Raw genomic sequence first — 13,141 nt, 5'->3', positions numbered from 1 at the left:
TAGCATTTATTACATCATTATCAATTTTAGGTATAGATTCTACTCTAGAAACAAGTGCCCATTCATAGAATTTCTCTTACATGGAAGAATCTCTTAATTCAGGCTGACCATATTCAAACTGAGATAAATTCATGCACAGTTCCCCCACATAGACAAAAATAACCACATTCATCAATTTTAATTTTTATTAACGAAATAGGGGAAAGAGAATACTGAGATGGATTTAATGAAATTACATTTTCCAAGAAGCCTCTTGAACAGAATGAAGTTCTTCATTTGTCACTAAACTTTCGTCCTTGACTGAGCTCACCGATGGTTTCTTTAATATGTAGAAAAAGGATCTCCTTCTGCCATGAACCTGAGGTTAAGTTAGATATCAGTACATTGATCACTAATACACTCTAAAATAAAGAACTATAAAATCTGGGGTAGAATTTTGGAAATAATTCTAATAGAAGTATTCTCATCATTGAGATTTTTATTTTATTTATTTATTTTTTAGAGATGACGTCTCTATCTGTCACCCAGCCTGGAGTGCAGTGGCACTATCATCGCTCACTGTAACCCTGAATTCCTGGGCTCAAGCCCTCCTTCCACCTTCCCCTCCGAACTAGCTATAGGACTGCAGGTATGTGCCACCACTCCTGGGTAATTTTTTCTATTTTATTTTATTTTATTTTATTTGAAATGGGGTCTCACTGTGTTGCCCAGGCTGGTCTCAAAATCCTGAGCTCAAGCAATTCCCCTGCCTTAGCCTCTCAAAGTGCTGGAATTATGGGTGTGAACCACCCCACCAGGCGAGATTTTTAAATTAAACCACGTGCTTTTGATACTTTTTAGTTTCTTTCTTTGTCCTCTCTCCCTTTCTCCCTGGTTTCCATCCTCCCTTCCCTTTTGTTTCTATAGATTGAAAGCCAAAGACAATGCCATATGGCAAGACAGTCCCCAAGACAATGACTCATCATAAAGGACATACTGTTTTCTACTCAAACTTGATTGCATTATTAAGTATAGCATTGAATACCTATCAGTTTAAATTCTATTTGGTTATAGTAGAAATCTATATGTTCTTATATACCCAATCCATGTTTGCTCTCTTTTCACTTTATTCAGAGAAGAATTAAGAATAAGACCTGTGGCCGGGCGCGGTGGCTCAAGCCTGTAATCCCAGCACTTTGGGAGGCCGAGACGGGTGGGTCACAAGGTTAGGAGATCGAGACCATCCTGGCTAACACGGTGAAACCCCGTCTCTACTAAAAAAAATACAAAAACTAGCCGGGCGAGGTGGCGGGCGCCTGTAGTCCCAGCTACTCGGGAGGCTGAGGCAGGAGAATGGCGTGAACCCGGGAGGCAGAGCTTGCAGTGAGCTGAGATCCGGCCACTGCGCTCCAGCCTGGGCAACAGAGCGAGACTCTGTCTCAAAAAAAAAAAAAAAAAAAAAAAAAAAAAAGAATAAGACCTGTGTGTGTGTGTGTGTGTGGGGGGGGGGGGGTGTTTTTGTTTACTTTGCTTTTAGGTAGAGCCATATTTTTTTGAGATTTTGAGTTTGAATACCTTTAGATGGAACTTCAGCTCCCCATTTTAATACCTTACTTAAAGAAAATTCATTGAAAGGCAATCAGTGATCCAGATAACAGGTTTTCAATACCCTAATTCATCTGGAATTATAGCTAATTCACATGTTTTGAAAAGCAAATGACTTTTGCAGTACAAATGAAGATGTAGCCTCTGAGTGTCAAGAGAAAGTGGGAAATACGAGAAAAGAAATCTATATGATAAATTCCTCTCCCTCCTAATTCATTTTATCAAGTTAATTCAAAATAGAGATTCCTAAACAAAGCTATTTGTAAATTAAGATGGTAAACTTAACAAGGCATCTATATAGAATGATAAGTAAATTGGTGAGGCTGGAGCACAGCGTTTATGGGAGTGAGTGGTAGGAAATGAAGTCAAGAAGGTAGATTGGGCTAATTTATTGCAGAAATGAATGTTGTGCTAGAATATCAGGCTTTCATGTGGTGAGTGCTGTCTGTTTAAACTTTCATTTGGGGAGATGAAGAAACAGAGGACAGAACTGAAGTACATTTAAGGGATCATATAAAAAGGATTATCAGCTAGTTTCAATTTGAGAGTATTTCTCAGCTCCCTGGCCAGGACAGCCAAGTAGATAGTGGTGCTCTCAAATGGAAAAGACAAGGTAATCACTTTGTGGGTGAGATGATTAGTTCAGTTTTAGATGTGTTTTATTTGAGGTCCTTTGGAATCATTTGAAGTTGGCAATATGAGCCTAGAGCTCAGTAGAAAGGTCTAGGGTGGAGATTCAACATTTGGATTATTATCAATTTATAGATGGTATACATCTACCAAGCTGTAGGTATATACGGTGTTGCCTATACAAAAGCTATAGAGGTACAGTTGGAAAAGTCAAGGCACAGAATAGCAACCTGAAGAGATTAAGACCTAGGTAAGAAGGCAGGTCAAAGGGTCAAACAGATGAGATTAGAAAGTGGTAAAATGGGGAGGAAGCTTAAATTTCCTAAACCTTTCTACACATGTGGTCTAGGATATATGGACAACTCATTTTCTTCTTTGTGTTAACTTTGGTCTCCTTCTCAGTTGTTTCTATGATCTCACAGATCCCTAAGCCTCAGCCTGTTGATTGGGTACTGGGGAAAAAGGGTGGGAATATCTTTCACTGAAGTTCTCTGATTTAATGAGATTGAGGTCAAATGGAGGTTAAGTTTTCCTTTAGACATGAAGTAGTTGGAATGGAGAAAGTAGGAAAATAGCTTTATTGAAAAAAGATTTTTACCATCTTTTTCAACTTCTCCATTACTCCCACATCTTGGTTTCTGAAGACACTAAATTTCTACACTTAGATAGTCGACTTGTTCTCCCAAATTTTGAGAAACAAAGGCTTCAGACTTCAGTAGTCCCATATCCCCGTGCCTGGTAACAACTTCTACAAAGCTTTTTGTTTCCAGGGTAATATCTGTTGAATTAAACAGACCTGAGCCAGAAAATCACATGTCTTCTACCTTACTCTCTCATATGGCGTGGACATAAAAGTATCCTGTAATGCAAAACACTTTTATAAAAGGGAAGATTATTCAGCTGTGGAGGGACCCATGCACGACAGTTAGTGCCGAGTGTTCTCAGTTATCTACAATCAGAGCTTAGTGGTGGCATTATTTATACTTAATTCATATCAAAACCTTAGTTATTCAAATAGTGTTCATAACAGAAGACAATATCCTCTGATTTACTAAGGGAGAAATGGGATACTTACTGCATCTTTATCTTCCTGTATATTTTGCTTGGAATGCCCAGTGGATGACTATACTTGCGACAGACAACTCCAAGATGGTTAATATGAACAGATATTCCGAAAGGAGTTTACCAGTTTTCTGTATCCAAAAAGAAAATGTACATTCCTTACAGATCTTTCTATGTGAGTGCTTTAGAATTGATAAAGGTATCTTAAAATTGAAGAAGAAAAACAGAAGAGAAAAATGACCCACCATATCCTGCACCCTCAACAAGAGAATTTTAAATATTTTTTAATCGTAATTACAACTGATAATTATTGAGGATGATGACAAACTGATACATTTCTCCCAAGTGGATGATGAGAATCATTGATTGTGTTTTCTTGTTTATTGTTGTGGATAATGACAGGAAATTTTCACTGAGGCCAATAAATCTCTGGGGAAGATGGAATTGTGACACCCTTGAGGTTTAGTGTTGTAGAACTTATTTAATAGAGAAACATATACAAATCTGCCCTGTTGAAAGGAAAGGATGCTAAAGAGAAACAATGAAAGAAAAGAATGTTTGGACTTGTAACCTGGACTCAACACAAGGGCTTATGTGGCCTGGGGGTAGGAATTTCCTCCTGGGATTGTGCCTCTGTCTATAAGCCCCAATAGATCCATATCCTGACAGGATAGCTGGGTTGGAAACAATAATACAGAATCTGTAATATTGGAAGCCCAAGCCTCTTCAGTACTCAATGCACTTTTATGACAAGGTCACCACGGGCTACTCAGATCAGTGTTAAATAATGACATCATTTAGTAGTGAATGAACCATGGCAGTGGAAATTAAGGGCACGCTGGTGGACTGATGAGATACTCCATGACTCTGTTAACTAAGGGTTTGGAGTCAATATTGAACCTTTGGATCCCAATGGTTTTGAGTAACTTGAGAGGGTCAACAGGGAGGGGACCTCAGAAGGAAGATTCTGGATTTCCTACTAATATGAATATTGATAGTTTAAGAGATAAATTAGAGAAATGAAAGAGTTAAGATCATAATTAAAGATCAATCCAATAAAATGAGACATTCTTGTTATACAAATATAATCTTAAGCAACATCTTTATGTTTCTATTTATTTAAGATACCACTTTAAGGTATCCATCAGGGTATGTGTCATAAAATATTAACATTCTCTGTAGCAGCAAAATGATTCTTTGATGTGCCACTGAATTGATTTTTGTAAAAGCTCAATTCTGTGGGGTAAGATAATTTAGAATTTAAAACCATTCTGCATTAGAAAAAATGATCTGTAAGTGACTAGCCATGTGACTCTGAGCAAGTAGTTTAAAATTTCTAAACTCATTTCTTTATTGAATCAGAGACATAAATGGTCCCCTAAGGAGGTTTACAGTTGTACTCACGGTAAAATCACTTTCAAAGCTACATAGAAATAAGAAAAATCCAGCAAAATGCAAACTGGTGTATTCTTTGCAACTAGATAATTAACCAAGAGTTTTGGATGTTGAAGTAAGGAGAGTTTACTTAATGAGTTAGGAATTTAAATATAGGCAATATCTAATGGGTTCAATTCAGAAAAGTTGATTTCTAAGTATTGGTAAAAGTCCCCTCTGTTTTGCCCATCATCAAGCCCTGGACAGATGGGATAGAGCAGAAGGACAGAAATCCTAGAGAAGACTTTGGCCCTTACGCTTCAATTTCTATACAACTTGCTTAGCACTGACTTCCACCTTCTTGCCCTCCTAGCCCCTTCTCTATACACCAACAAACGTGTACAGATAAATGCACATATGTCCACAGTTCCACATGAATGGGAACATAGATATACACAGATACTGAAATGCAAATGTGAACACACTTAGACTCCCACAGACCTGCTAAACAACTGACAGACTCCAAGCAGGCAGTGCAAAAATGTCCACATAATCGTGAACGATATAGAACTGAGTACTCATGCATTCAAAATTACATACGTGTACAGAGTTCAGCTTTATTCTTTTTATAAACTACAGCCCTGACATTGAACATAAACCCCTGGGTATCACAGGTACATGAATATGCCCGTTCCTTCTTGGAAGACCAAGTCTTGCTATAACAAACTTGATCTTTTAAGGCCTGGGAGAACTGACCTCAGAGATGCAGGAACCTGGAATGAACTGGGCTGCCCATCATAAAAATATCATGGCTATCAGGTGGGTCCAGAATGGAATATAATGCTTAGTCACTCAAAAGGCATCTATTAATATTTATAATACCTTTCATTTGTTTACTTGAGGTTTTGGGTGGTCTTGGGTTTAGAAATATAACTCGTAGTTTGAGTCACGTTTTTAATAGATGCATATACCATGAGGTAAACTAATGGTGAGGGTTACCTCCATGACTTGCATTGTACTTAAGTGCTCTGATCACTTAGTAAATATTTAACAATAATTCTAAAATTGTGACGAGATTCTCACAGACACCTGGTACTTACTTGTGGCCAAAGAGGATTTTTTGAACTTTTACTATATTTTATAAACTCAATTGATAGTAAAAGCAGACCAATCACTGAAATACAGGCACTTATGATGTTTACTACTAAAGCGTAAGACACCTGCAATAGAGAAAAATAATCATTTGGTCATTGGCAATTATCCATATGCATCATTGACAAGTATATTAAAGTAAAAGATTTTTTTAAAAGTAAAAGGTTTATATAAATGCTGATCTTTTCAGCAGTGTAGGATCATTACAAAGACGGTCAGAAATGCAGATGTGTCAGGATCCCAATAGGAATAAACCATTCTGGAGATGATACAATTTTTGATATAATAAACAAGTTTATTTCTTCACTGACAATTTATTGAATACCTATTCTATACTCCGTAATCTATGCTCTGCATTAGTAGATAAAAAGACAGAAAAGAAATGGTCTCTGCACTCAAGGAATTTTCAGACTACTGAGGAAGACAAACAAGTGCATGTTAAATGTGAATAGAATGTAAAAAAATTGTTAATAATGTAGGCAAATTCATAGTGCCATACAGTTTCAGAATATCAGAGACCTAACATTTCAGGAGTTCGTTATGGTTCATTTTGGAGTGGAAGAAGGAGAACTGTAGAAAATTTTGTTGGAAAGATTGGTGCTATCTAGCTAGATATTTAGGATTTTATCTTAAAGATGGTAGAGAATGGCATGCATATGTATAACGTTGCTGCATAATTGCACTTTGTCCATGTATAGGATCTGAGAGGTGACATGATACTAAGAAGATCCTTATTGATTATATTTATTTCTTTGTCTACATTTGAATATCTATATCTATATCTATATCTATATCTGTATCTCTCCTGTACAAACTAGATAATACCATTCTGGATATAGAAATCAGCAAAGATTTCATGACAAAGACACCAAAAGCAATTGCAACAAAAACAAAAATTGAAAAATGGGATCTAATTAAACCAAGCAACTTCTGTGCACAGCAAAAGAAACAATCAACAGAATGAACAGACAACCTACAGAATGAGAGAAAATTTTTGCAAACTATGCATCTGACAAAGGTCTAATATCCAGCATCTGTAAGAAACGTAAACAAATTTACAAAGATAAAACCAAACATCCCCATTAAAAAGCAGACAAAGGACAGGAACAGACATTTTTCAAAAGAAGACATACATGTGGCCAACCAGCATATGATAAAAAACTCAACATCACTGATCATTAGAGAAATGCAAATCAAACACGAGATACCATCTCACACCAGTTAGAATGGCTATTACTAAGAAGTCAAGGCCGGGCGCGGTGGCTCAAGCCTGTAATCCCAGCACTTTGGGAGGCCGAGACGGGAGGATCACGAGGTCAGGAGATCAAGACCATCTGGGCTAACACGGTGAAACCCCGTCTCTACTAAAAATACAAAAAATTAGCCGGGCGTGGTGGCGGGCGCCTGTAGTCCCAGCTACCCGGGAGACTGAGGCAGGAGAATGGCGTAAACCCGGGAGGCAGAGCTTGCAGTGAGCTGAGATCCGGCCACTGTACTCCAGCCTGGGTGACAGACCGAGACTCCGTCTCAAAAAAAAAAAAAAAAAAGAAGTCAAAAAATGACAGATGCTGATAAGGTTTTAGAGAAAAAGTAACACTTATACACTGTGGGTGGGAGTGTACATCAGTTCAATTAGTGTGGAAGACAGTGTGGTGATTCCTCAAAGACATAAAAATAAACTACAATTTGACCCAGCAGTCCCATTATTGGAAATATATCCAAGGGAATATAAATCATTCTGTCATAAAGACACATGCATGTAGATGTTCACTGCAGCATGATTCACAATAACAAAGACATGGAATCCACCTAAATGCCCATCAATGGTAGACTGGATAAATAAAATGTGGTACATATACACCATGGAATACTATGCAGCCATAAAAAAAGAGATCATTTTCTTTGCAGGAACATGGAAGGAGCTGGAGGCCATCATCCTTAGCAAACTAATGCAGGAACAGAAAACCAAATACTGCCGTTCTCACTTGTAAATGGGAGCTAAATGATGAGAACACATGAACACATAGAGGGAAACAACACACTGGAGCCTATTGGAGGGTGAGGGTGAGAGAAGGGAGAGGATGAGAAAAAATAACTAATGGGTACTAGGCTTAATACCTGGGTGACGAAATAATCTGTAAAACAAACCCCCATGACACAGGTTTACCTATATAACAAACCTGCACATGTACCCCGGAACTTAAAATAAAAGTTAAATTTAAAAAGATATGTATATTTCCTTCTATCTAATATGAATTAGGTAATAATTACTAAAGCTTAAACTACTGAATTCTGAAACCAATTTCACTGGATAAAGGATGTGTTTATCGAAGTTGCTGTTGTATGTTGTATAGTGATCTCAACTAATTTATTCTTTTGGAGCAAATCTCCCTTAAAGAAAGACAAATGAAAATAAAATGTTTATTATTTCATTTTATAACCTAAACATACAACTGTATTGCTTAGTACATTTTGGTATGTTGACATAATCCAGTCTTTAAAATGAAGTATATTTGGTAAATATTTCATTTTCTCAACTATACAGGCAATAGTTATGTCAAAATAATCTGTTTTTATTTAGAAAAGAGCCACCTTGTTGAGGAAATGCATCAGTAAGGCCCTGTGGAGCAGGTGTTCTTCTCTGGAGCGTGAAGTTTTTCTGGGAAAAACTTATCTGAATAAAACAAGCAGAAACACTTGTTTTGATTCCTGCCCTCCGTTGGGATGGTATTGGACATATTTAAAGTATACAATTTGATAAATCATTAATACAGAAAGATATACAGTAAGTGCACTGTAAGAAGAGAGTGAAAGTATGGAGGAACTGGAATACTTAGCCTGTGGGTGGAAATGTAATATGCTACAACCACTTTGGAAAACAGGTTAGCAGTTTCTTGAAAAGTGAAACATGCATATACCCTACGATTCACGTATTTACTAAAGAGAAATGAAGGCATATGTCTGTACGAAGACTTATATGTAAATGTTCATAGTAGCTTTATTTGTAAAAGCTCAAAACTGGAAACAATGCAAGTTCCATCAGTAGGTGAATGGATAAATGAATTGTGATATATCCATAAAATTGAATATGATTTAGAAATAAAAAAGGGATTGATAACTTATATACATGGATGAATCTCAGGATAATTATGCTGAATGAAATAAGTCAAACAAGAAAGCATATATACTGTATTATTCCATGTGTATAAAACTCTAGAGAATGCAAATTAATCTGTAGTGATAACAAGTAGATCAGTAGATGCCTGGGGGAAGGAGGGTTTTGAGGAGGGAAAAGCAAGAGGGATGACAAAGGGGCATGTGAAAACGGTTGGGGGTGACATATGCACTATCTTATTGTATTAATGGCTTACCAAATTGTGTACTTTAAATACATACAGTTTATTGTTTATTGTATGTCAATTATGCCTCAATAAAGCTATTAAAAATTAAGAAAGAAGAGCATGAAGAGGCACTATGTGAGAGCCAGATGCAGTAAAAGAGTGTGAGGCATGGGATAAGCTACCCTCTATGACCCTGCCATCTACTATGAAGTTTTGTTTTGTTTGCTTTTTAATAATTTTGAAAATAGAGACCATATAATCTTTTTTTTTTTTGAGACAGAGTCTCACTCTGTCGCCCAGGCTGGAGTGCAGTAGTGGGATCTCGGCTCACTGCAACCTCCACCTCCCAGGTTCAAGCAATTCTCATGCCTCAGCCTATATTTAAATTTTGAATGAATGACCACATATTTTTACAAGGTCATGGTGTCATTTTACACTTCTAATGACAATATGAAGGGCTTATTTTCTCCACATACCTGTTAACATTTGGTGTTAAGTATGCTATTTCTTCTCTTTTGGGCTTCTATTTTCAGGAAATATCTTTCTTCACTCCTTTACTTTCAGTCTATATGTGTCCTTAAAGGTGAAGCGAGTGTCTTGTAGGCAGCAAATAGTTGCATTTTGTTTTGCAGTCCATTTAGTTACTTTATTTTTTTATTGGAGAATGTAGTCAATTTACATTCCAGGTAATTATTAACATATAAGAACTCTTATTGCTGTTTTGTGGTTTATTTTCTTTTTAAACCATCCTTTATTTCTTTCCTCCTCTCTTAACGTTTTTTGTGATTTGATGATTTTCTGTGGTGGTATGATTTGATTCCTTAGTTTTTATATTTTGTGCAACTATTATAAGTTTTTGTATTGTGGTTACCACGAGGCACAAATAAAATATTTTGTAGTTGTACCAGGCTTTGAAAGCTGATAACAACTTAACTTTCAATACAAAATGTCTGCATTTTACTTTTTCCCCTATTTGTTATTTCGATGTCAAAATGTGTATCTTTTGTAGTTTGTATCCCTTAGTTTATTGTAGTTATAGGTGTTTTTCTTCTAACACTTATATTAGAGATAAAATTGCTTTATGTACTACCATTATAGTACTAGAATATTCTGAATATGACTATGTATTATTTATATCACCAAGTTTTATACTTTTATATGTTTTATGTTGTTAATTTGTGTCATTGTTTTTTTGGTTTCAGCTTAAATAGCTCCCTTTCATGATTCCTGTAAGGCAGGTGTAGTGATGATGAGACCCCTTAGCTTTTTTTTTTGTCTGGGAAAGTTTTAATTTTTCCCATATTTCCTTAGAATAGCTTTGCAAGGGCCGGGCACAGTGGCTCACGCCTGTAATCTCAGCACTTTGGGAGGCTGAGGCGGGTGGATCGCCTGAGATCAGGAGTTTGAGACCAGACTGGCCAACACGGTGAAACCTGTCTCTACTGAAAATACAAAAATTGACCAGGCGTGATGGCAGGTGCCTGTAATCCCAGCTACTCAGGAGGCTGAGGCAGGAAAATCGCTTGAACCCGGGAGGTGGAGGTTGCAGTGAGCCGAGATCACACCATTGCACTCCAGCCTGGGTGACAAGAGCAAGACTTTGTGTCAAGAAAAAATAATAATAAAAAGAATAGCTTTGCAAGGTAAAATATTCTTGGTTGATCTTTTGTTGTTGTTGTTGTTTACAGCACTTTGAGTACATTATTCTACTCTCTCCTGGCCCGCATGATATCTGCTGAGAAGTCTGCTGATAGCTGTATTGGAACCCTCTCGAATATGATATGTTTCTTATCTCTTGCTACTTTGAGAATTCTTTGTCTTTGATTTTTGATAGTTTGAACATGATACGTCTTGGTTAACCCTTCTTTGGGTTTAATTTGATTGAAGACTTCTGAGCTTCCTGTATCTGTATGTTGCCATCTTTTTCCAGATTTGAAACATTTTCAGCCATTATTTTCTTAAATATGCTTGCTCTTCCTTTCTGTCTTTTCCTTCTATAAATTCAATTATGAAAATGTTATTTGAAATGGTCACGGTCAGAGACTATATTCCACAGGTATGTGTAGTCAGAGGATTTCCTCCCTGCCGGGGTCTGGATAGAACCTCTGACTGGGCTCTGAAGATTGACGGGGCCTCTGCTCAACTGCTAGCGTCAGGCAGAGCCAGATGCTCTGCTTCATAGATATGCTCATATACTGGCTTGCCTCCCAGCCTGATGCAACCTTATGCAGGTCTCTGAGGCTAGGTTACTGCTTAGCTAATCATGTTGAGCTGGGCCAGAAGGTACACTCTGTAGCAATGTCCAAATGCAGACTTGCTTCTCAGCCTGGGAGAGCCTTATGCAGAGCTCTGATGCTAGGTGTCAAAGCTAGATAAAGGCTTAAGCCTGGCAAATCTCTCAACTGTGCTTCCTGCAGAGAGATGCTTTTGGTTAATCTCTCTGGTTGGGTGCCTCTGCTGACTAGAATACAGAGCCGCAGCCAAGATTCACGTGCTGGTTGCTGTGGGCCCCACCTTTCTATTTCTAGCTGACACCACATAGTCTATCCCTGGTGATACTTCCAATGTTCCCCATTTGGCAAGACAGAAGTGGGCCTCTGGCAGAATACCCAAGAATGCTGGGGAAGCTGGATGTCCACCATGGGCTCCCTTTTCATTCCCTTGTAGAAATCCTGGGCCTAAGGAAATTCTTCCTGTGTGGTGGGTGCTATGCCATTGTCGTGGAGAGGTGACATAGTCAAAGTGAAAGCATTTCTCTTACCTTTCTAAAGTAGCTTCTATTTTCATCACAGTGTGATCTGAGAGCATAAATTGTACAATGTTTATTTTTAAAAAATTGATTAGCAATTAGCATGTATTTTATGACTCAGAGCATGGTCTATCTTAGGGGCTGTTATAAGTGTCCTTGAGAAAAATGTGTTCTTTTATTGTATGAGTATTGCATTGATGTCAATTATATCCAAGTGACTGATGGTGTTGTTGAGTTCAACTCTGTAATACTGATTTTCTGCTTGCAGAATGTCTTTATTGCTTATAGGAGTTAAAATCTTCAACTCTAATAGTGGATCCATATATGTTTCCTTGTAGTTCTATCAGCTGTTGCCTCATGTATTTTATTACTTTTTTGTTGGTCACATACATTGACCCCTTTATCATTATGTAATGCCTCTCTTTATTCCTGATAATTTTCCTTGCCCTGACGTCTGCTCTGTCTGAAGTTAATATAGTTACTCTTACTTTCTTTCAATTAGTGTTAACATGTGATATCTTTTTCCATCCTTTTACTTTCAATCTATATGTGTCTTTATATTTAGAGCAGGTTTCCTCTAGACAACATATTGTTGAATATTGCTTTTTGTTCCACTCTTCAAAAATCTGTCTTTTGATAGGTGCATTTAGATCACTGGTGTTTATAGTGATTATTGATAGAGATGGATTAATATCTGTCATATATTTATTACTGGTCTTTATTCATTTCCCTTGTTCTTGCTTGTTTTTTCAGATTATGCTGTTCTTCTACCTTTTTTGGCTTAAATGAACATTTTATGTGATTCTGTTTTCTCTTCTTTATTAGCAAATCAAATATTTAAATAAACTTCTTCAAGTGGTTACCACAGTGTTTTCAATATACATTTACAACTAATCCAATTCTATTTGTCAAATAACTATATACTACTTCACAGATAGTACAAGTATCTTATGTTAACAAAGTAGTTCTAATTCCTTCTTCTCATCTTTTGTATCATTGCTTTCTTTCATTATACCTATTCGTAGGGTGTGATCATTGAATACATTGCTGCTATCATCATTTTGAACAAACTGTTAGATTAAATATAAGAACAATGAAAGTTTTAATTTTTTACCTTCACTTTTTCTTTCTCTATCTTTTTTTCTTTATTAAGTTCTAAGTTTGACAAATCATTTCTTTTGGTTCCTGAAAAATTTTAACTTTAACATTTCTTGCAAAGCAGATTTACTCTCAACAAATTTCTTCAATT

The 13,141-nt window shown here is 36.8% G+C and overlaps 1 protein-coding gene across 4 annotated transcripts in view; it reads right to left on the bottom strand.

The window, feature by feature from the left end:
* Positions 1 to 171: 171 nt before the first annotated feature.
* The window catches only part of LOC101010062 (membrane-spanning 4-domains subfamily A member 8-like), a 38,200-nt gene continuing 25,230 nt past the window's right edge, over positions 172 to 13,141 (bottom strand). For all 4 annotated transcript variants that reach the window (XM_021925686.2, XM_021925687.2, XM_021925689.2 and 1 more), the window contains exons 5-7: positions 5,751 to 5,870; positions 3,290 to 3,407; positions 172 to 358 (exon numbers count right to left, since the gene is read on the bottom strand). In XM_021925686.2, coding sequence (XP_021781378.2) covers positions 3,297 to 3,407; positions 5,751 to 5,870 — 231 coding nt within the window. In that variant the 3' untranslated portion in view covers positions 172 to 358; positions 3,290 to 3,296. The remainder of the gene's footprint in view (positions 359 to 3,289; positions 3,408 to 5,750; positions 5,871 to 13,141) is intronic.

This window comes from Papio anubis, chromosome 12 (assembly GCF_008728515.1).
Source record: "Papio anubis isolate 15944 chromosome 12, Panubis1.0, whole genome shotgun sequence".
NCBI classification, from domain to species: Eukaryota; Metazoa; Chordata; class Mammalia; order Primates; family Cercopithecidae; genus Papio; species Papio anubis.
The sequence above is the reverse complement of the archived record's forward strand: the minus strand, read 5'-3'. Positions and strand labels throughout refer to the sequence as shown.